At 40.2% G+C, this 25406-nt stretch overlaps 1 protein-coding gene across 1 annotated transcript in view; it reads left to right on the forward strand.

The window, feature by feature from the left end:
- LOC311041267 (uncharacterized protein) overlaps nt 1–8089 on the forward strand; it is a gene marked incomplete at both ends in the record, with an annotated part of 54063 nt that extends 45974 nt beyond the window's left edge. Inside the window, one exon of the mRNA XM_084086168.1 lies at nt 8076–8089. Within this exon, the coding sequence (XP_083942294.1) occupies nt 8076–8089 (14 nt within the window). The remainder of the gene's footprint in view (nt 1–8075) is intronic.
- Between the last annotated feature and the right edge of the window lie 17317 nt (nt 8090–25406).

A 25406-nucleotide genomic window follows, 5' to 3' on the forward strand; every position in this document is an offset into this window, starting at 1 on the left:
TTTCAGTCAGTCAGGTCAGCTGAAGACACACCAGAGTGTCCACACTGGAGAAAAGCCTTTCCATTGTAAATATTGTGACCAGAGTTTCACTCAGTCAGGCGGCCTGACAAGACACGAGCGCATCCACACTGGAGAAAGACCTTTCCAATGTATGCAGTGTAAAAAGAGATTCAATGAGTCAAGCACTCTCAAGAAACACCAGCGTATCCACACTGGAGAAAAACCTTTCCATTGTAAACACTGTGACAAGAGTTTCAGTCGGTCATATGATCTGAAGACACACCAGCGTATCCACACTGGAGAAAAACCTTTCCACTGTAAACAATGTGACAAGAGTTTCAGCTGGTCAAATTCTCTTGAGACACACCAGCGTATCCACATTAGAGAAAAACTTTCCATTGTAAACATTGTCACAACAGTTTCAGACAGTTAAATGACATGAAGAGACACCAGCGCATCCACTCTGGAATAAACTCTTGTCACAGTGTTAACAGTGTGAGAAGATTTTCAGTCACTTAAGTGCTCTAAAAAGATATCAGTGCATTCACACCAAGGGGGAGAAAAAACAACGTTCCACTATAAATCAGCTCATTGGGAGGATCAAATTAAACGGCTGCATGTTGTCAGGGAGTTGGATAGACAAGCAAAAATATTTTGGAGATTTATAATGCTCCTGTCAATTGAAGTTTCCTTTAGGACTCATCTTGTGGAGTCATGCTCCATCTCTTTTGTTTTTCTTATTTTAAAACATTAATACAATCAGTTTAGTGTTAACAGTAACTTTTTTCTTTCTTCTTTTACTTAAAGGTATTCCAAATTATTGTGGTGTTATGTATTTATATTAAATGACTATGTAAACCATATTGATTGTATAAGGTAGGACTGTTTCTCCAGAATTTGAGCTTGATATCATGATTTGAAGTCATTGTGTTGTGTGCTATTACATGCTCAATGAATTGGGCACCATTTCAATTACCTTTCTTATTTAATATCAGTTAACTGAGGCAAAAATACTTTGCATGTATGTTTTATGAATTATGACAGTAATTGTTACACTTAAATGAAAAAGTTAGATCATTATTAAGTTGTGTTACATTATTAAATTGTGATGTGAATCTGAATCAGAATCGGCTTTATTGTCACATAACAGGTTTACACTACAGAAATAAAAAAGTGGGTGAAATTAGATTTTGTGCAAGTTCTGTAAGATATAAAGGTCCGTGAGCATAGCAGCAGATGTATAATGTACATGATATATACTATGGCGTGGACGTTAAGGTCTGTTAAGTATGTCAATTAAACCATTTCAATCATTTTAATTATATGCTGGTTAACTGACGGATGTATTTTTTTTATGATTCATTTTTAATAATTACAACTAATGTAATGACTCTGATCACTATTAAGTTGCATTACATGATTAAGAGTGTGATGTGATAGCAAATTAAAGCCTGTGCAAAGCCATACAGCACACACACATATGTTTAAGATGTTTAATTACTATGCAATACGTCTAATGGATTATTATCAGGAAAGTGAAATATAAGCTATGATCTCTTAACATTACTATTTGGGATGTGTGGAAGAATTTAGTCTGCAGGCACAATTCAGCTTTAGTGTCACATGATCACGTCACATGATTACAGACGTAAAAGAGTGGGTGAGATTTTTTGTACAAGCTCTCAACATCTACAGTTACAGGAAGAGTTAAAATAGAGAAAGAATATAGAAGAAAGAAACAAGTAAAACAAAAAAGACTAATCAGGAAGCAACTGTATGCATCTCTAGAAGTATACTGTTGACCAGTGACTCCAGGAAACAACACTGATGATGTGTCCAAGTTTGTGCATCAGTAGATGTTTTGTTAACTGAAATACTCTGGGAGTACCAGTGACCAATGGGTGACGACCACAAAGAGCGTGGTGACATCTAAAGAGACAGAGGACGGCCGGAGAGACGCTAACCTGGGGTGGTGTAGGGCTTTCACCAACTAGTATAACCACTAGTCGACCTTGTTGGTAATAGTCAAATAGTTGAATAGTTTTCTTTCGTTGTTTTAATGCCATAGTAATGGCCCATTACTATTATTATTATCCTCCTGCCTTTATTTATTTTTTATCAAAATGGGAACAAAAGTATACCCAATAATAGCCTATTATTGGGCAATAACCCCCTTTTGAGGATCCTTGGAGAAGCTGCTGTGCTGCTGCACCAGAAGCACTTCCCTTAAAACGGCATGAAAATAAAGGCAGGAGGATATTATTAATAGTAATGGCATTAAAACAATGGCATTTTTTGAATACACACTTGTAACATTCAAGAGGGTTCAAGACATTCAAGAACGCTCAGAAGTCACTTCTGGTCAGACGCGGGAGGAGCCAGGCCCGGAGGCAACCCACAGTGACCAGAGCCTCCAGCCTTGGTCGAGACGCCTGGAGGAGGGTGCTTGTTGCAAGACCCGAAACAACCAGTGACTCAGGAAGCAACGCTGATGATGTGTCCAAGTTTGTGCATCAATAGATGTTTTGTGAACCTATATAACATTTGTTAATATACCAACAGAGCCATACCTGCAGACAGGACTGATGAAATAGGATGGTGCGTGTGTTTTTATACCTTCTTGTGGCCCTAGATTTTGGCACACAATAATATGAAATCTCATGATTAGTTACACCATTTTAGGTCAGCCTGACCCATTGCAATTCATCCATTACAATCAACCTATCTTACTGAACTGTTTCCTTTTCCCCAGAACATTCTGGTACAATAACCACTCATAACTATTTGGAACACATTGCTTGTGATACTCTTACTGTGTCACAGTCTGAATATACCATACAGTCTGAATTTATTATAGACATATTGATATAGTTACATAGTTTGAAAATGATATGGGTAATAACATGTTTAATACAAGGTATATGTTGCATCCTGTAACATGGTATATATTAGTTTATGTTGTATCCTGCATTTCTATGAGACATGATCAGACCTGCGCAGCATCAATGTGCACTGATGAAAGCTGTGATGGATGTATGGCTGCAACTATCCATGACTATCTAAACAATTCATCTATAGAATACTTTTCTGATTAATCACATAATTAGGAGCTGTTTTTTTCTTTATGTTTTTACTTCTCAACAAATTGATTGACAACATCAGTCCTATGTCTGTGTTGTGTAAGACATGTTAAAATAGCTGATCTACACGCTCAAAACGCATCGCACGGTGATGTGTCGAGAGCTTGTAGATCTGCTATTTTCTATATATTTGCTTTTGATTATTAATCGGTTAATTTATCAAATTAATGATTAACAATATTTTTTTTATAATTTGAGTTGATTAGTTGGATGAACTGCTTTACTCCTAGATGGATGTTCTCTTGTCTACAGGTCAGGAAGGTCACATAGTACTGTTACTATATAAACAATGGACAGTACCCGAGACCAACAGCAGGGGGCATCAATACACCAACTGGCGTCTAGACAAAGTGTTCGTCAGAAGAAGAACATACCCACAATGCAGTAGTGAAAACAACATGGTGTGTTGACTGACTGTTGTTGACACTTTAAAATACCATAGATTTATATAAAAGTAAAATACAAAGAAAAGTAAAACGTGTCGTTTCTAAACAGTGTCGTGCAGCAGGAGGACGTTTGTTAGCAGCTCAACCACTGAAACACAGCAGGTAAAGATCAACTCGTTATGTTGTTTCATCTATTTATAACATTGAAGATGAACGGATCACGTCTTGTTTCATCTATTTGTCTTTATTAACTCATTTAAGTTGGAACATAAATCTATTAGTCTTAGCTGTTATAGGTTGTTATGAAGTGATCATAAACACAAACAACAGCTCCATAGTAGCCTTAGATAAAGACTCGTAGATGTATTTGATCGATTTAGACTTTTTTTTAGTAGTCTTAGTGCCCCCACCCCCCAGATTGTCCTGGAATGTCACCAGTAAAGCCTGTATTTCTTCAAACATGTACAAATGTAAAATATAAGGTGATTTCCCGCTTGCCCCAAATGTTAACTGTGTGTCCGTCGTGTTTGTGTAATGTATTAGTCCATATTCTTTAACAAAGAAGTGTTTTAATCCCCTTTGTTGACGATTCTGTCGGAAGTTATCAATGGGCGTCAGTGAGGGGGCGCATTGTGTTATCTAAGACTCGTAGAGATAAAATTGTCAAAATCGTTTAAATACATCTATGAGAGTTTTTGATTGATTGCTTGAATACTTTATTTAGAAAACACATGGAAACAGTACATGGAAGTACAATTCACAATACAAGGTCCTCTAAAATGGATCGCTCATAAAAGCACAATGGCTTATATTTAAAATGAGATCCCACACACTCAAATCATGATGACATGAAAACAGACAGATATACACTACTATCAGAACGTCATGCAATCACCTTACAGGTTACTGGTATGAAAAACAAGAAATATGTACAATAAACGAGAGTCTTTATCTAATATAGCTCCTTAGCAGCAGCAGCAACATTGATATACATTGTTTTGTAGCATGTTGTTGTTGACGTCACTATTATCATTGTACTCTATAGTTACATCAGTGTTTTATAGCATCAGTGGTTAATCTCCATAATAAGCAACAAGGTGTAAACTTATCTTGTAAACCAGTAGGATCTTTACTCTGTCCACAGTAATGTTAATGTGATTGTCAAGTGAAGTTAGAGCTCCATGTCTTCATGCACCAGACATTGAATCCTTACCAACTAAACATTTATCATGCTGTAGTGTGTCAGACCTAGAATGACCATCCAGGTAATGTATGGCATTGAAAATAGTTTCCCTGTCTTGTTCATGGGCTGCAATTTGCAAATGAACAGTTTAGCCCCAAACTCACCTTTAATTGACAAAGGTTTTCTCCTAATTTCTTCAAAGTATATAGCGTGCCGTGTATTGATTGATTGAATATTTTATTTGGCAAAAAAATGTAAAACAGCACAATTACATTTAAAATACTTGGTCTAACAGGTCCGTTCATGAAAGTCCTTGCGGACTTGTTTCCAATGAGGGCCTTGGTCTTCAATTCATAGACATATATAGTGGCACCACAGTTCAATATCAATACAAATAATACCGAAAAAGATAAAACATTGTGTAAATTAATTTACGTAAAAAAATATGGGCGTAAACAGCTTAGTGAATCGTGCCCAATATATCTCATCGGGATGCATCATTATTCAATACCTTGTAGATCTGCTATTTTCAGATCACCTACGTATTATAGGTGTAAACTGGTTGCACTGATTTTGATGCTGTACATTTTGCTGGGGCTCCCCTGGAACCCCCTCAAGGACCCCTGGGGGTCCCCGTACCTCAGTTTTAGAACCACTGTTCTAATCTAGACCGTATGTAAACAACTGTGCAGAGCCATGGGCTGTCCTTTCATGAGGAGGGAGGGTGGGGACTAGGATAAGTGTGTGGTCAGCGTGTGTCGTTCTCCTATCCAATCGTGGCAACGCCTCCTTCTGTGATGCAGTAGGAACCACATGGTTCCGTGGCGTGCAACGTTAAACATTGGATTTACAATCCCAGCGCCTCTGGATTGAATCCCTCTCCCGCTGTTGTTTATTTATCTAATCTAAAATGTGTCGCAAATTATGTTATTAGGATTAAGGTTATGTTTAGGCATAGTTTTTGTCGCCCCCCGCGAAGCGGACCACTCGGCCCACTTGGTGAGAACAGACTACAGCCCCTAATATGAAGTTAGGCAGTAGTTATGCAAAAAAAACTGTTACAACGACATATAGGCGCGCTGTCTCTAGTGCCTCTACGTCCACTAGAGCCGAGTCAGCGCCGTTCGAGTCATGTACCGATAAGGACAGAATCGTAATTTAGCAGTTCCGCGTGCGTCACAGAAGGGGGCGTGGCCAAGCTACTACGATCAGGTAGGAAAACGACACATACAAATATAATTTTAACGTTTTGTGAGGACTGAACCAGACCAACACTCGGAGACAGTATTTGCGAAGGCCTCACAGGGCGTTTTATTTAAATAAATGGCACAGTGGAAGGGGGGAAACCCCTGCTGCCATGGAGGTGAAGACACTTCCCCTTTGTGGTTCTGTGTCATAATTGTCCTAATCTCTCAAGAACAGATTCAGAGCTACGCTACTGAATCTGTCGAGAGCCCCGTTCAGAACGTGTGCGCGTTAGCTTACAAGTGGGCGTGCCTTCAGATCAGGAAGCAGACCGCGCTTTACCCAATCAAATGTAGTGGCCGGGTTTTACTGTCTGTGCGCTTCCTTCCCACTGAAGTAAAACCGAAACTCATTTAACAATAGCGTCCTTGGAGCAGACAAAACCACGGGAAGATATTCACATTTTAACTTGCTCTTTCATCATAGAAACAAGTGGGCTTATAACCAAAACGATCCATGTTCTCTGGTAGAAGTGGTGTTATTGTTCTGTGTAGAAATATTGTTAGTGGGAATGAAAACATAAGCACACCACCAGAAGTGGAGCGCTGAGGGCAGGCCAAAACCCCGGTTTCCTTGCGCACGGGTGCTCCATTCAGCTCGTCCCAGAGCCAAGTGAAAGAGTAAAAAACAGCAGAGGGCACTGTTTTTCCTTTTTATTTGGCGATGGGTTCCCAGATTGTAATTGTCCATACGTTTCTCCTTCACGCCCACGGCGTGGGGTTCCAGTCCATGAACATTTCCATAAGTCAGTGTTGGGTCCTATGTTGCCTAGAACAGAAATACTACAATTAGACTCCATGTTAACACACCAAATAATGAGGAGGAGAATGAGTGGGTAGGTTTGCTTACCGCCTGTGCACCTGTCTGGTCAACGTGGAGAGTCAGGCCACACTGAGGCAGAGACGGTGCTTTTGTTGTGCTGGTGCGCTCCCCAGCTGGGAAACGCAGGTGCGCTCAAATCAGGTTGATTCCATTGGTGGATTGGCAGGTAGCGTCCCGCGATGACGCAGCCCAGCTGGGGTCGCTGCCCCACTGACTCTGTTGAGGTGATTACCTGACAGGAGGTTGCTTAGCGACACTCCACAGTTTACTGTACAAGTTTTGGAAAAACATTCTTTCTCCTTATATTATATTGATACCCAATGATCATGTTTTAGGGGAAGTAGAACCATGGAACCCTAAAGTCCTTATTCAATTGCTTCATTTCAGACCAGTGTGTGGAGTCCAGACTGCAGGTGAAGATGAACTCTCCAGACTCAGTCAGGGACATTTCTATTAAACAGGAACCTGAAGATCACCCGCACCTCAGTAAGTTTAATGTTCACTCTCTTTCTTTCATTTTTTCTGTTTTATTGTAGTGCTGTCGCAATATGCATTTCTTACTATGCAATAATCATGACAAAATATATCATGATAATATCTCGATGATTAAACAAATTGGTTGTGTTGTCTTGCGGTGCACACACCATAAGCACCGGAAGGCGGGGGTCAGAAGGGCCCGAACGTCCCCCCACTATTTAGCAATCGACTTGTCGATCTCGCCGACCGCTGGTCTATTTATTTTAATTTGTTTTCCCCACCGGCGCTGGTCTAGCACCCCACTGTTCCCATTGTGTTGCGCAATCGTTGTTGTGCATTGACTCCATCGTTGCCTCTCGCCGCAATTACCGTTCTGTTACTGGCTATGTATCTACGTTGCTCTCTCATCGATCAACTAGGTGCCAGACAAGCTAATACACAACAAATCGTTGTTCTTTGTATTCTGCCTGTGGGTGTGAAAGAAGCAGATGCCCGTGGGGCTCGGGCTGCAAGAATCAAATGCTGCTATGATACTGACTGACCAGGGATCAGATTACTGCAGCTCAATATAGGCTATGGGAGCAGAGAGCGTACGCACAAAGCACATCAAACCTCGGGCTGCAATAATCAAATGCTGCTATGATACTGACTGACCAGGGATCAGATTACTGCAGCTCAATATAGGCTATGAGAGCAGAGAGCGTACGCACAAAGCACATCAAACCTCCGTGGAATCAAAGTGCACCGTGGCATGTGTGATCATGGATTCCTTATTCATCCAAGTGAATGTCTCTTCTTGTCTTTTCTTGTCTCTTATCGTAGGCTGCTACAGCTAGACTACATTTCATATTTCATATGGACTATAGCTATACTGTGTTAGAACAGTATTTTAGGTTTGTCGGGTCCATAAAATAATGGGTGTTTTTTTCATAATTGTAAGCAGTAAAAAAATGTGTAAAAATAAAAAAACATTGATTAATTGAGCAGTCCTACTTTGACCACTGCCCTCACAGAGGTCAAATAAAGGCTGATTATGTGATCCCATCCCTACTTGTGAACATTAGTTGTAACATGGGGATGTATTTTGGGTCACAACTCAGTGTTTTAACTATACTTCTTTGCACCATGTGCTTCCTCTGTTTTACATTAAACCATTTCTACAACTCATGACACATCAAAGTCTACGGCCCTATAGTAATCACTCTGTCTGTGCATGGTTGCAGGAACATGAATAACAGATTGGCTGCTTTAACCTTATTCACTTAAGGGCGTTATTTGCATTGCAGGAGTCCATCTTTTGACACATTTCCATGTGTAGTCTTAACTCATTCAGTGCTATTGACGTGTAACACGCCCAAACAGTGTTTTCATTGTTTACGCTAGATGCCGCTGTTCCCCAACCTGTGATCTACCATTTCACTCTCAGGCACGCAAAGAAACAGGAGATCACATGATCGCAAAATCTCAGTCACCATTCGCTTCCTTGTTATTCGATCTGGGAAAACGTCTGTATCTTGCCTCCCTTGTTTTCCTCTGATTTTTTGGCCAGACATGCTATTTAGAAACGATCGGGGATCGATCATACCGGAGATAAATATTCTGTGACTACTTGAAAAGGTAAGAATAATGAGAGATCGCACTATTGGCCATTATTTATTTACTTGGCACAGAACAAGTTAAGTTAAGCATGATTCCCTAATGTGAATCCTATAATCTTTGCACCCAAAATTCATATGTTGGAGAGTTGGGCTTAGGCCATTTTGCCTTTAGCGTCTGCAAATATTATTGTTATTCTTGACACCACTAGGTCTCCAGTTATTAAAGTCCTTATTCAATTGCTTCATTTCAGACCAGTGTGTGGAGTCCAGACTGCAGGTGAAGATGAACTCTCCAGACTCAGCCAGGGACATTTCTATTAAACAGGAGGAACCTGAAGACCACCCACACCTCAGTAAGTATTGTCACTATACGAGAATCTTGGCAAAAATATAATGACAATGATACAGGGACGCGGGAAGTGGGGTGCTGAGGGTGCTGCAGCACCCCCTGCCGTTGTGAGAAAAAAAAAAAAAAAAGGCTGAACGCGTGCGTGTGTGTGTGTGTGAGAGATTTTCTCCGGTGGGCGCGGCTCCCCCAAAATAATTAAATCACATAACCCTAATCCAACCCTAACCCTAACCCTAAAACCGAAATAAAGTAACAAAACAAGTAACTTTATCCGCGGGAGACCCGAAAAAAATCGCGAGAAGCGCGCGCGCACGAGGGACACATGCATGCGCGCTGCGCGCGCGTGCATGTGTCCCGTTTACCAGCACCCCTTGCTCTAAAGTACTTCCCGCGTCCCTGTGATAATATCTGGATAATCATAGCCATAATTAAATATCACTCAATATTCCTTTTTTGTTTTATTCTCATTACAATATACAAAAGCACGTCCTCTTTTTCACAAATGCAATACAAAAGAAAAACTGCAACAAATTGTACCTTTTTCTACAGAGTGGCCGTAGACCAAAGCATCTAGAACAGGGTTTGTCTGTCACACAGCTCAAGCCGCTAAGTGCATGACGTCATGAAACAGAAGTACATGAAAGCCTGACATGCCTGGTAAAAGTTTGGTAGTAGGTGAAAACTATGAAAACTGATTTTATGGTGTATCATAATCTTAACAGATCTTTGAGAAGCTTTTTAGAAGCTTCTTGATTTGAGGTGTAACCACTTCAACCCTAGCATCCCTTTGCTGGCGGGTGGGGGGGAGGGGGGGGGGGTTTGAAAAAATACTGATCTACAAATTCAAGAGATTTGGTGTAGAGGGAAAAGAGAAAGGATAAGTACAGAGTCGACCCTGCTCAACATTAGTATTAGTTAAAGGGCAAGACCACTTTGGTAACTACACAACCCAAACCTCTACCAAAGTGGTCTTGCCCTTTAACTAACCATTTTTTTCAAACTTTCAGAGAATATCTGTGGTCGTAATGGGGACATAGTTGACAATAGATGCCAAAAAATATATAAATGTATAATTGTTGAGAATCTTTCCAATCTGAATCACTTCCTGTCAAACAAAACAAAATAACATAATATGTACATAATATACATAATATAGGTAGCCTTGAGAACTAATTATTCCAGAGCCATGTGGCCCATAGGGCAGGAGTTTATCTCCTGTTTCTGTGGCGTGAGGTGGCTTGATGTACAAGTATATCCTCCTCCAGCCATGATGTACACAGACTTACCCCAATCCAACTCTTGATGCTGAGTGTCAAGCGGGGAGACATTGCGTCCTATTTATAGTCTTTGGTATGACCCGGCCGGGGTATTGAACCCTGACCTCCCAATCTCAGGGCGGACACTTTAACCATGCCAATTAGCTGGGTTTTCTAATCGGTGGGTACTAACCAATTTTAACTTATTATATTAAACACTTGTCAAGTAGTCTTTCAAACAGCTATGATTCATCAGCCTATGCTAGATACTAGAGGACAGTGTCACTCAATCTGAACAAAGAATATGGCCAAATGGTGCGTTTGTTGATTATGTCATAAACAGTACATTAAATGTTTCCAAAAACATTTGAGGTGAGAAATAGACAATGCAGTAACATACACTTGATTCAGCACTGCCTTGAAAATGGGTAAAGTAGTCCCTTAAGTGGTTAACAACATTCAAATAAGTATATCTTCTTCAACTATTTCCAGATTTCAGTGCATGGCACGTCATTTGAAAGCTTACAGTCTGCACTTTAATAATATGTAAAAAAATAATAATATAATGACCATGACTTGCTTGACCTATTGGCAGCATGCACAAGAAATGTGGCGCTGATCGGTACAGTGGTTTGTGAAATTAGCCCCAGACACACAGACAGATTCACAGACTCATTTCTAGACATACTGTACAGGGCCTGGTCATGAAAATAAGTGTACATACATTTTAAACTACGACCCATTAACTTTCACCAGACATGTGAAGCTTTTGTGTTTGGAGGTGCTTCTGTTTCATAACGTCATGCACTTAGTGGCATGAGCTATGATTGGTCTACTTTGGAGGTGACATACATACATACTGTATATGCAGACAAATCCAGTTGTATATAGCCTGGCCTACAGCCTCACTTACTCCCAAATCAGAGCTCACATATTAATTGATTGATTGATTTAATACTTTATCAGTCAAACAAGGTAAACTGCATGGAGGTAGAGTAAAACATTTAGGCTAAAAGGATAACACAAAAAGCTTTAATGATTCAAATTAAATATAACTAAATATATTGATTCAGGTTACTTTTGAAAATATGTATTTTTGCTATAATCTTGCTAACACTTCCGAGCCTGCTTTAGAGTTTCCAGAACCACCTGTAACAACCTGTACTTATTTAGTAACTGTTTTGTCAGTCTTAGTAGGTAATAGCTATGTACATGGAAGATAGAACAATAGATATACATTATAGGTGTTCACTATCATGTTATTTTCCTGCTCCTAGCCATCCTGCACATGGTTGTGTGTAAAGAGGAGGATTCTCCTGAACAGAAGAGGAGCCCCAGTCTGCTCCAGGAGGAACCAGAGCCTCCTCACATTAAAGAGGAACAGGAGGAGATACTTCAAAGACCAGAGGAGCCTGATGGATCAATGTTGACATTACTAGCAGTGAAAAGTGAAGATGATGATAAAGACATCGCTTCACACTGCTCTGAAGTTGAAGTTGAAGTTAAACTTGAATCTGACACTGAAGTCACTGAAGACAGTGATGATTGGGAGGAGACCAGTGAAGACAATGATGATAAACGTTGTGACAAGAATTTCAGTGAGTCAGGTCCCCTGAAGACACTCCAGCGTATCGACACTAAAGACAAACCTTTCCACTGTAAACATTGTGACAAGAGTTTCACTAGGTCAAACGATCTGAAAAGACACCAGTTAATCCACACTGGAGAAAAGCCTTTCCACTGTAAATGGTGTTACAAGAGTTTCAGTCTGTCAGCTGACCTGAATAGACACCAGCGTGTCCACACTGGAGAAAAACCTTTCCACTGTAAATATTGTGACAAGAGTTTTCGTGACTCAAGTGCACAGAAGTCACACCAGCGTGGCCACACTGGAGAAAAACCTTTCCACTGTAAACATTGTGAAAAGAGTTTCACTAGGTCAGCTTCTCTGAAAAGACACCAGCGTGTCCACAATGGGGAAAAGCCTTACGTCTGTAAAGATTGTGGCAAGAGTTTTAGATGCTCCGGTAACCTAAAGAGACACGAGCGTGTCCACATTGAAGAAAAGCCATACCAGTGTGAATATTGTAACAAGAGCTTCATTGATTCATCTGGTCTGAAGATACACCAGTATGTCCACACTGGAAAAAAACCTTACCAGTGTAAATATTGTGACAAGTGTTTTAGTGTGTCAGCTGATCTCAAAAGACACCAGCGGGTCCACACTGGAGAAAAACCTTTCCACTGTAAATATTGTGACAAGAGTTTCAGTTACTCAAGTGCACAGAAGTCACACCAGCGTGGCCACACTGGAGAAAAACCTTTCCACTGTAAACATTGTGACAAGAGTTTCACTTGGTCAGCTAATCTGAAAAGACACCAGCGTGTCCACAATGGGGAAAAGCCTTTCTTCTGTAAAGATTGTGGCAATAGTTTTAGATGCTCCGGTAACCTGAAGAGACACGAGCGTGTCCACATTGAAGAAAAGCCATACCAGTGTGAATATTGTAACAAGAACTTCATTGATACATCTGGTCTGAAGATACACCAGTATGTCCACACTGGAAAAAAACCTTTCCACTGTCAACATTGTGACAAGAGTTTCATTCAGTCATCTGACCTGAAGAAACACCAGCGTATCCACACTGGAGAAAAACCTTTCCACTGTAAATATTGTGACAAGAGTTTCACTTGGTCATCTGACCTGAAGAAACACCAGCGTATCCACACTGGAGAAAAACCTTTCCACTGTAAAGATTGTGACAAGAGTTTCAGTCGGTCAGATAACCTTAAAACACACCAGCGTATCCACACTGGAGAAAAACCTTTCCACTGTAAACATTGTGACAAGAGTCTCACTATTTCAACAAATCTGAAAATACATCAGGATGTCCACACTGGAGAGAAGCCTTTCCACTGTAAATATTGTGACAAGAGTTTCAGTGACTCAAGGTCACAGAAGATACACCAGCGTGTCCTCAATGTGGAAAAGCCATTCCACTGTAAACATTGTGACAAGAGTTTCACTAGGTCAACCGATCTGAAAAGACACCAGTTAATCCACACTGGAGAAAAGCCTTTCCACTGTAAATGGTGTGACAAGAGTTTCAGTCTGTCAGCTGACCTGAATAGACACCAGCGTGTCCACACTGGAGAAAAACCTTTCCACTGTAAATGGTGTGACAAGAGTTTCAGTCTGTCAGCTGACCTGAATAGACACCAGCGTGTCCACACTGGAGAAAAACCTTTCCACTGTAAATGTTGTGACAAGAGTTTCAGTGACTCAAGTGCACAGAAGTCACACCAGTGTGTCCACACTGGAGAAAAACCTTTCCACTGTAAACATTGTGACAAGAGTTTCACTCAGTCAGGTCACCTGAAGACACACCAGCGTAGCCACACTGGAGAAAAACCTGCCCACTGTAAACATAGTGATAAGAGTTTCAGACAGTCAGGTGACCTGAAGACACAACAGGGTATCCACACTGGAGAAAAACCTGCCCACTGTAAACATAGTGATAAGAGTTTCAGTCGGTCACAGGACTTGAAGAAACACCAGCGTGTCCACCAGCGTGTCCTCATCAAATCTTGTCACAATGTTTACAGTGTGATAGAAGAGTTTCAGTCAGTTAAGTGCTCTGAAATCAGTTCACTTGGAGGATCAAATTAAACAGCTGTATGTTGTCAGGGAGTTGGATAGACGATCAAAAATATCATGGATATTTATACTGCTCTTGTCAACATTGATTGATTGATTGAAATTTTTATTAGGCAAAAGAATGTAAAACAACACAGTTACATTTATAATACCTTATGTCTAAAAGGTCCGGCCAAAAAAGTCCTTGCGGACTTGTTTCCGTTTGGGGTCCCTTGGGTCCTTGAATTAATTTCATAGACATATATAGTAGCAACTAAACAGTTCAAAAATCAACATAAAAATACAGAGGAAAAAAAATACAAAGTATATACAAAAAATCACACCCAGTGTGAAGTGGGCGGTGTGGTCACAGTGGTCATCACAGTGGGTGATTCACTTAAAAAAAAACATAAATGTGTTTTTTTTTAAGTCCTATTTATAGGACTGCACATGTGTCATGTGTTTCACTAGCCAATCACAGTCCTGAATGGAGTCAACCAGTGTACAATGGTGGCCAATCACGGTGCAGGGTTAGGGGGGTACAATGGTGGCCAATCACAGCGCAGGGTTGGGGGGGGTGAAATGGATGGGGGTCCAAACCTCACATATAGGGGCGGTTGCACCGCCCAAAAAAGGGGAGGGGGGGTCGTCTGTCTACAGGGAAACTGGTACTAGCTCCTCTTTTGGCCTCCAGAAAGATGAGTTTTTAGGGCTGTTTTGAATGAGCCCAGCGAACTGCATTTTTTGAGGGATGGTGTTAGACTATTCCATACCTTGGTGGCTGTGCTGTAGAAGGAGAATTTGCCCATGTTTTTTTATGGGTGGGTGGTACCAGATTGTTGTTTACGCCCCCTTCTAGTTTCGTGACTGTGGGTGTCACTAACCTTTTTGAGGTATTTATACAGATATGCGGGTATAGGGGGCATTTCGGGCAAATCTGCATTCACAATTTTGAAGACCAGTCCCGAAGTTTCCATTAGGACTCGTCTTTTGGACACATATCCCAGCTCTTGTTTTGTTATTTCAAAAGCTCACAACAAATAGTTTTAAGTGTTAAATGTTTAAAAACAAAAGCACATTTTATTTATTATATTGCGCTATTACATTTATATTTTGGTGTTATTGATGTATAGTAATAGAAAGACAACGTGATGTCACACCATTGAAAGTAAGAGATGAACACTTCCTAATATGGTGCCACCTAGAGCCCGGAACCTAGAACCCAATTGTAATTTAATTATGTATTTATTTATATTTAAGAAACTTATGTTTTGTATTGTTTTACACACGATCAACAGGCAATGGATTTGAAAAGTATATTGTGAATGCCCACTTTTGGTCAGACGAAGGAGGAGCGAGGCCCGGAGTCAACCCACAGTGCCCAGAGCCTCCTAGTGTCAACACTTGCTGCTAACATCTCACCTGCCACGCTAAACCCTAACCCCCGAATTAGCACTGTCTCTAACTACCCTCAAGAGACATTGGGGGCAGTAGCATGCCACTTGGGTGGGATCTGATCAGCCTCGGTCGGGTCGCCTGGAGGAGGTTGTCTGTTGCAAGCATAGATATAGAAACCTAGATACCTCATTGGCCTCTGCAGTTCATTGGAGCGACCTGTATCGCGGCACCATTTTGGAGAAGGCAAGCTTCCTGACTACTGGCCAATCACAGCGCGTCTTTTCCGGGACTTGTCAGAATCTAGTTGTGTAAAAATATCCCGTTATATTTTTATACAACTATATTCTGCCAAACGCCGGAAAAGATGCACGTGATTGGTCAAGAATCCGGAAGCTTGCCTTCTCCAAAATGGCGCCCGAGATACAGACGCCTCAGAGCCGGAGGAGGCGTCTACCTTATATGTCTATGGTTGCAAGACCCGAAACACCCAGTGTTTCACTATGAATTGAGTACATGGGGTCCCCATTTGAAACAAGCCATTAGGCTTTCATGGGCTGTTCAATCCTATGTAGTTGACCTTGTATTTAAACTGTACTTTCATGTGCTTTTTTTTGCAAATTTCTAAATAAAGTATTCAATCAATCAATCAAAGTGACGCCAGGAAACAACATTGATTATGTGTCTAAGTTTGTGCATCAGTAGATGTTTTTGTTTACTGAGAGAAATTTGCAATTTACCACTTGCAACAGTACCTCCTAGGCAGGGCAAGGAGGCATTTGGAGAAGTATTGGGGGGGGGGTACGTAATATTAGTCAGACCCTGCAGTCATGTATTGCAAATTGTTTTGGTTTTTTTTCCACTTATACTAGGAATGACCATGTAAACCACACATTTCATATGGTAGAATTGTACAGTTTTTATGTTATGATTTAGGTGATTTAAGGTGTTACAGCAACTCTCATAGAGAGTAGAGACATCAATAAAAATGCATTATATTAATAAAAATATCTAAAATATCCATCTAAGCATAGTCAACCTACAATATAAAAAAATGATAGACCAAACGCTAAAGAGTCCAATGGCTTGCATCCCACATCCCCCATGCATCCTAAACAGCCTGATCAGCCTGATCAGGTCAACCAGATGTGGAGTTGTACAGTCTTATTGCTGCAGGCAGAAATATCTCCTATAGCGCTCCTTCTTGTAACTTGGGTGTAACTAAAGGAGCTTTTCTGCCCTGCCACAGTGTCATGTAGGGGGTGGGAGGGATTGTCCATGATGGTCAGGAGTTCTTCATCCTGCTGAAGACTAAACACCTGGCCATCATGGACAATCCCATTTAATGTAATCACGCTGTGTTCCATTACACACCCAATGGGGCTCCATAGTAGGACCACAATGGAAACGAGCCCCCAGGGCTTTTTGTGTTACACTTACAGGTGGCTGCAATTCAGAACTGGCCCCTCTAAATAAACTTCAAGCCTATAACCAGAAATGCCCCCCCCCCCCCCCTCCCCCTAGATCTGTTTACTTTTTTTTTTTTTATTACAACTCATTTATATGATGTTTTCGCATAGTATTGTATATTTTCCTGTCATTAAATGTTCCTATGAATTGAATACAGGACCCCAATGGAAACAAGCCATAGTGCTTTCTTGGGTTCAATCCTTTTAGCATTGTATTTGTATTAAACTGTACTGATTTTTTTGCAAACTGTTAAAGTATTCAATCAATCAATATAAACACTTTCTGCTGCTAAAAAGCTTGTGATATTTCTACTGTGTCACAGTCTGAATATACAAAACAGTCTGCATTTATCATAGACATAGTGATATATTTACATGGTTAGAAAATGATTGTTAACACATGATTAATACATGGTGTTGTGAATGTTGTATCATGTAACACGGTATGGGTTGGTATATGTTGTAGGCCTATCCTGCATTTCTATGAGACGTGATCAGACCTGTGCAGCATCAATGTGCACTGATGAAAGCTGTGATAGATGTAGGGCTTTAATTATCCATGATTTTCTTCACGATTATTCTATAGATTACTTTCCTGATTAATCCAAAACTCAAGAATATATTTTATATACAGTATATTGTTTTAAATAGGCTATATATCAACTAATCAATGACTTTAGGCCTATTTTATACTTTGACGCACAAAAGTGTCACGCAAGACAGTGAAAGTAGCTGATCTACAAGCTGAAAATGCATCACATATTGACACGTGAGCTTGTAGATTGGCTATTTTCACCATTCTTTAAGCTTTGGAAGTTTTGTTCTTATGCAAATAATGACATGCCCACAATAGGGATTGATCATGAATTAATTAATTATTTGTATTTATATGATAAATTAAATGTAATAGTTGGATGAAGTGCTTTACTCCTAGATGGATGTTCTCTTGTCTACAGGTCAGGAAGGTCACATAGTACTGTTACTGTATATAAACAATGGATAGTACCCGAGACCAACAGTAGGGGGCAGCAATACACCAATTGGCGTCTAGACAAAGTGTTGTCAGAAGAAGAACATACCCACAATGCAGTAGTGAAAACAACATGGTGTGTTGACTGACTGTTGTTGACACTTAAAAATACCATAGATTTATATAAAAGTAAAATACAAAGAAAAGTAAAACGTGTCGTTTCTAAACAGTGTCGTCGTTAAGCAGCAGGAGGACGTTTGTTAGCAGCTCAACCACTGAAACACAGCAGGTAAAGAACAACTCATTATGTTGTTTCATCTATTTATAACATTTAAGATGAACGGATCACGTCTTGTTCCATCTTTGTCTTTATTAACTCATTTAATTTGGAACAAATATAATTGCTGTTAGGTTGTTATGAAGTGATCATAAACACAAACAGAGTCATGCCTTACCGAGTATTAGATTGGATTATTATTACAGAACACACATTAACCACTTCAGCCCTACATTTCAGCCATTTGAAAATAGCAGATCTACAAGCTCACAATGGTGTAGGCCAGGGGTCTTCAACAGGGGGTCCGGGAATCCTAGGGGGTCCTCAGAGCTACTATAGGCTAGGGGGTCCGCCAAATCTTTGTGTGATAGGATTTCGTTTTTTTTTTACATTAACCACTTGAACCCTAGAATTCCTTTTCTGAGGGGAACATTTGCCAAAAATAGCAGATCTACAAGCTCTCAACGCCTTGCAGCGCGAGGCTATAGGTGTAGAGGGAAAAAAGAGCAGACCAAGTAAAAAAAAAAAACTTTAATCTGAAACAGTAGTTTGCATTCCAGGGTAATCTAAGTAAGACTGTCGTAGAGATTAAATACATCTACGAGAGTCTTGATATAAGGCTATAGCACCACAGCAGCAGCAGCAAGACATTGATATACTTTGTTTTGAAGCATGTTGTTGTTGACGTCACTATTATCATTGTAACCCTATAGTTACATCAGTGTTTTATAGCATTACTGTGGTTAATCTCCATAATAAGCAATGAGGTGTAAACGTATCTTGTAAAGCAGTAGGATCTTTACTCTGTCCACAGTAATGTTAATGTGATAGTTTCCCTGTCTTTCATGGGCTGCAAATTGACAGTTTAGCTCCAAACTCACCTTTAATTGACAAAGGTTTTCTCCTAATTTCTTCAAATTATATAGTGTGTATACTTCATAAGTTTATTGTTAAATCACAATTTTACAAAAACGGCAAACACGCAAAGGGAACATTGATTCAGCTCTAAATACTGAAAAGAAGGAGAAAAAAAATGTCTATAATAGGCATACAAGCAATAGATCGTGTGACATAGGCCCGGCCTATATTTTCTTTTTTATGTGTTGACAAATGTTGGACACAAGTTCACACAACATGAGGTTTGGCACTATTGTAATTGATTTTTCATGAAGAATAAGGCATCCTAATGACATACACAAGCTTTGGTCCTATGTAAGTCTGCCTCCGAGCAGACGTGAGAAAGAGCGTGCCTCCTGCAAAATTCACCGTCAAAAAAGATGAATGAATCAGACTATTTACATGGGAAGTTGTGTAAATTCATTTACGTAAAAAATATGTGCGTTAACAGCTTAGTGAATAGTGCCCAATATGTCTCATCGGGATTCATCATTATACAATACCTTGTAGATCTGCTATTTTCAGATCACCTACGTATTATAGGTTTAAACTGGTTGCACTGATTTTGATGCTGTACATTTTGCTGGGGCTCCCCTGGAACCCCCTCAAGGACCCCTGGGGGTCCCCGTACCTCAGTTTTAGAACCACTGTTCTAATCTAGACCCTATGTAAACAACTGTGCAGAGCCATGGGCTGTCCTGTCAGCGTGTGTCGTTGTCCTATCCAATCGTGGCAACGCCTCCTTCTGTGATGCAGTAGGAACCACATGGTTCGGTGGCGTGCAACGTTAAACATTGGATTTACAATCCCAGCGCCTCTGGATTGAATCCCTCTCCCGCTGTTGTTTATTTATCTAATCTAAAATGTGTCTCAAATTATTTTATTAGGATTAAGGTTAGGTTTAGGCATAGTTTTTGTCGCCCCCCCACGAAGCGGACCACTCGGCCCACTTGGTGAGAACAGACTACAGCCCCTAATATGAAGTTAGGAAGTAGTTAGGAAAAAAAAACGGACACATGTGCCAACCAGGTATACTTAATGAACTAGTGGGTGTGTCCACATACAAATATATTTTAACGTTTTGTGAGGACTGAACCAGACCAACACTCGGAGACAGTATTTTCGAAGGCCTCACAGGGCGTTTTATTTCAATAAAAGTCACAGTGGAAGGGGGAAACCCCTGCTGCCATGGAGGTGAAGACATTTTAAATAAACAAACACAACTTCTTGTCCTTTGTGGCTCTGTGTCATAATTGTCCATGCGTTTCTCCTTCGCGCCCACTGCGTGGGGTTCCAGTCCATGAACATTTCCATAAGTCAGTGTCGGATCCTATGTTGCCTAGAACAGAAATATTACAATTAGACTCCAAGTTATCACACCAAATAATGAGGAGGAGAATGAGTGGGGAGGTTTGCTTACCGCCTGTGCACCTGTCTGGTCAACGTGGAGAGTCAGGCCACACTGAGGCAGAGACGGTGCTTTTGTTGTGCTGGTGCGCTCCCCAGCTGGGAAACGCAGGTGCGCTACAATCAGGTTGATTCCATAGGTGGATTGGCAGGTAGCGTCCCTCGATGACGCAGCCCGGCTGGGGTCGCTGCCCCACTGACTCTCCCTGTTGAGGTGCTTACCTGACAGGCGGTTGCCTAGCGACACTCCACAGTTTACTGTACAAGTTTTGGAAAAACATTCTATCTCCTTATATTATATTGATACCCAATGATCATGTTTTAGGGGAAGTAGAACCATGGAACCCTAAAGTCCTTATTCAATTCCTTCATTTCAGACCAGTGTGTGGAGTCCAGACTGCAGGTGAAGATGAACTCTCCAGACTCAGTCAGGGACATTTCTATTAAACAGGAACCTGAAGACCACCCGCACCTCAGTAAGTTTAATGTTCTCTCTCTTTTTCTTAAATTGTTTCTGTTCTATTGTAGAGCTGTCGCAATATCATTTCTTTACTATGCATCAATCATGACAAAATATATCTTGGTGCATCGCAGGAGTCCATCTTTTGACACATTTCCATGTGTAGTCTTAAAGGTAGGGTAAGTGATATTTTTGGGTTAAAACAAAAAGTATTTTGTTAAAAGGTTAAAGCACTATATTCTGATAGTAAACATTGCTATAGAGTGTTTGTTCAGTAACAGGAGTCTCCCTGTCTCTCCAGCTCTTTAATAAACAGAAAATACATTTTCCGGTAGGTGTCAAAATCTCAGCCAATCAGGAGAAAGTACCCATTTTTAAGCTTCATTTTTATAGTATTCCAGTTCCAATTTTGCCTGCTCATTTCTTAGTGTCATCACTTCCAATTTCACTTGTTTAATCTATATCCTGATTGAGTTCTCTATCCTGATTGGATACAATTGGAAATGAAACTGAAACGAAAATGCATTTTCTGTTTTATAAAGAGCTGGAGAGACAAGGAGACTCCTTTTACTGAACAAACACTCTATAGCAATGTGTACTATCAGAATATAGAGCTATTTAACTTTTATTTTAACCAAAGAAAATCACTTACCCTACCTTTTAATGTGCTTCCGCAAAAAAAATCAAAGCGTCTCATTTCGACCGTCCATTCTCTAGTTTTTGGCCGTTTAATTTAACATGTCTGGCCAAACATTCAGAGTTCAGATGAGAACAAGGGAGGCAAGATACAGACGTTTTCCCAAATCGAATAACAAGGAATCAAATGGTGACTGAGATTTTGCGATCACGTGATCTCCTGTTTCTTTGTGTGCCTGAGAGTGAAATGATAGATCACAGGTTGGGGAACAGCGCCATCTAGTGTAAACACTGAAAACACTGTTTGGACATGTTACACGTCATTGGCACTCTGGGCTTCGGAAAAAATGGACGTGTTACACGTCAATAGCACTGAATGAGTTAAGTTAATCATGAATAATTCCCTAATGTGAATCCTATAATCTTTGCACCCAAGATTCATACGTTGGAGAGTTGGGCTTAGGCCATTTTGAAAATATTATTGTTATTCTTGACACCACTCGGTCTCAAGTTATTAAAGTCCTTATTCAATTGCTTCATTTCAGACCAGTGTGTGGAGTCCAGACTGCAGGTGAAGATGAACTCTCCAGACTCAGCCAGGGACATTTCTATTAAACAGGAGGAACCTGAAGACCACTCACACCTCAGTAAGTATTGTCACTATACGATAATCTCGGCAAAAAATATAATGACAATGATAATATCTGGATATTCATAGCCTTCATTAAATATCACCCAATATTCCTTTTTAACATGTTTTATTCTCATTACAATATCCAAAAGCACGTCCTCTTTTTCACAAATGCAATACAAAAGGAAAACTGCAACAAATTGTACATTTTTCTACAGAGTGGCCGTAGACCAAAGCATAGATCACATACTTTAAATCACATATGTTCGCTGTGTGACTGTTATAAATATTGAGCTCGAAAACTCATCTGTGATTGGCTCAGAGACACCCAACTTCTGTTTCACTGGGTATTACGTTAAGATATGGTTGCAAAAAGCCATTTCAGCTGGTCTATAAAGGAGATTTCAGTGCATGGCTCGTCACTTGAAAGCAAACAGTCTGCACTTTAGTAATTATGTAAAAAAAACGGAATAATATAATGACCATGACTTGCAGCTCATTCTATTAGATGTGGAAAAAAACTTGCTTGACCTATTGGCAGCATGCACAAGAAATGTGGCGCTGATCGTCTGGTGAATTGTGAATTATATATGATGATTTGTCTGAATGGTGTGCAGTCTGCAATATGGGTCTGCCTGTTAAAGAAATGTGGCGCTGATCGGTACAGTGGTTTGTGAATTTAGTCCCAGACACAGACAGATTCACAGACTAATTTCTAGACATACTGTACAGGGCCTGGTCATGAAAATAAGTGTACATACATTTTAAACTACGACCCATTAACTCACTGAGTGCCATTAACGTGTTTCACGTGTTTTACCGCTATTGCGCAACGTGCCATTAACGTGTTTGACGTGTTTTTGAAAAAATTGAAAACATTGAAAAGATTATTTTTTTATTTTTTTTTTTTTTAAAGTTCAGAACCCAAGATATCATTACCTGAAGATGTGCAGCTCCATCCACTCCTTGTTTAACTTAGAACTAAAAAAGGCTATATCTCTCTTCCTAAGCACTTTTTGTTTTCTGTGAAAAAAACTCTGGCACTTTTCAGAATCAATTCTGAAATAATTCTGGCAATCCTGGCACTCAGTGAGTTAACTTTCACCAGACATGTCAAGCTTTTGTGTTTGGAGGTGCTTCTGTTTCATAACGTCATGCACTTAGTGGCATGAGCTATGATTGGTCTACTTTGGAGGTGACATACATACATACTGTATATGCAGAAAATCCAGTTGTATATAGCTTGGCCTACAGCCTCACTTACTCCCAAATCAGAGCTCACATATTGATTGATTGATTTAATACGTTATCAGTCAAACAAGGTTAACAGCATGGAGGTACAGTAAAACATTTAGGCTAAAAGGATAACACAAAAATCTTTAATGATTCAAATTGAATATTTGTTCTATCACCGTAATTCATTTGTTGGGTAATATAACTAAATATATTGGTTCAGGTTGCTTTTAAAAATATGTATGCTGCTATAATCTTGCTAACACTTTTGAGCCTGCTTTAGAGTTTCCAGAACCACCTGTAACAACCTGTACTTATTTAGTAACTGTTTTGTCAGTCTTAGTAGGTAATAGCTATGTACATGGACGATAGAACAATAGATATACATTTTAGGTGTTCACTATCATGTTATTTTTCTGCTCCTAGCCATCCTGCACATGTTTGTGAGTAAAGAGGAGGATTCTCCTGAACAGAAGAGGAGCCCCAGTCTGCTCCAGGAGGAACCAGGGCCTCCACACATTAAAGAGGAACAGGAGGAGATACTTCAAAGACCAGAGGTGACTGATGGATCAATGTTGACATTACTAGCAGTGAAAAGTGAAGTTGATGATGAACACATCTCTTCACACTGCTCTGAAGTTGAAGTTGAACTTGAATCTGACACTGAAGTCACTGAAGACAGTGATGATTGGGGGGAGACAAGTGGAGGTGTCCACACTGGAGAAAAACCTTTCCTCTGTAAACTGTGTAACAAGAGTTTCAGCCGTTCATCTAACCTGAAGCGACACCAGCGTGTCCACACTGGAGAAAAACCTTTCCACTGTAAACAGTGTGATAAGAGTTTCAGTGAGTCAGGTTCCCTGAAGACACACCAGCGTGTTCACACTGGAGAAAAACCTTTCCACTGTAAGCATTGTAACAAGAGTTTCAGTTGTTCAGGTGACCTAAAGAAACACCAGCGTGTTCACACTGGAGAAAAACCTTTCCACTGTAAATATTGTGACAAGAGTTTCAGTCGGTCAGTTCACCTGAAGACACACCAGCGTGTCCACACTGGAGAAAAACCTTTCCATTGTAAACATTGTGACAAGAGTTTCTTTCAGTCAGGTCATCTGAAGACACACCAGAGTGTCCACACTGGAGAAAAGCCTTTCCATTGTAAACATTGTGACCTGAGTTTCAGTTGTTCAGGTGACCTAAAGAAACACCAGCGTATCCACACTGGAGAAAAACCTTTCCATTGTAAACATTGTGACAAGAGTTTCATTCGGTCATATGATCTGAAGACACACGAGCGTGTCCACACTGGAGAAAAACCTTTCAATTGTAAACATTGTCACAAGAGTTTCTTTCAGTCAAGTCATCTGAAGACACACCAGCGCACCCACACTGGAGAAAAACCTTTCCATTGTAAACAATGCGACAAGAGTTTCAGCTGGTCAAGTACTCTTGAGACACACCAGCGTATCCACACTAGAGAAAAACTTTCCATTGTAAACATTGTCACAACAGTTTCAGACAGTTAAATGACATGAAGAGACACCAGCGCATCCACTCTGGAATAAACTCTTGTCACAGTGTTAACAGTGTGAGAAGATTTTCAGTCACTTAAGTGCTCTAAAAAGATATCAGTGCATTCACACCCAGTGTTTTGCTAGTTACTAAAAAACAGTAACTAGTTACCATTACTAGTTACTTCATTTAAAAGTAACTCAGTTACTTTACTAGTTACTTACACCAAAAGGTAATGCGTTACTGTGAAAAGTAACTTTTTAGTTACTTAAAAAAAAAAAAAGGGCTCCCATTATTGCCCTTATAGCCTTCATTTCAGTACTGTTATTGCATTGGAGAATAATACAATCTGTTGAGCAACTTGACCTGCTTTTGCATCACTGAACTCTGCGCTAAGCAATGTGGTCTATACTAGGGGTCACGCTA

This window comes from Gymnoscopelus microlampas, assembly GCF_963454915.1.
Source record: "Gymnoscopelus microlampas genome assembly, contig: SCAFFOLD_70, whole genome shotgun sequence".
Lineage (NCBI taxonomy): Eukaryota > Metazoa > Chordata > Actinopteri > Myctophiformes > Myctophidae > Gymnoscopelus > Gymnoscopelus microlampas.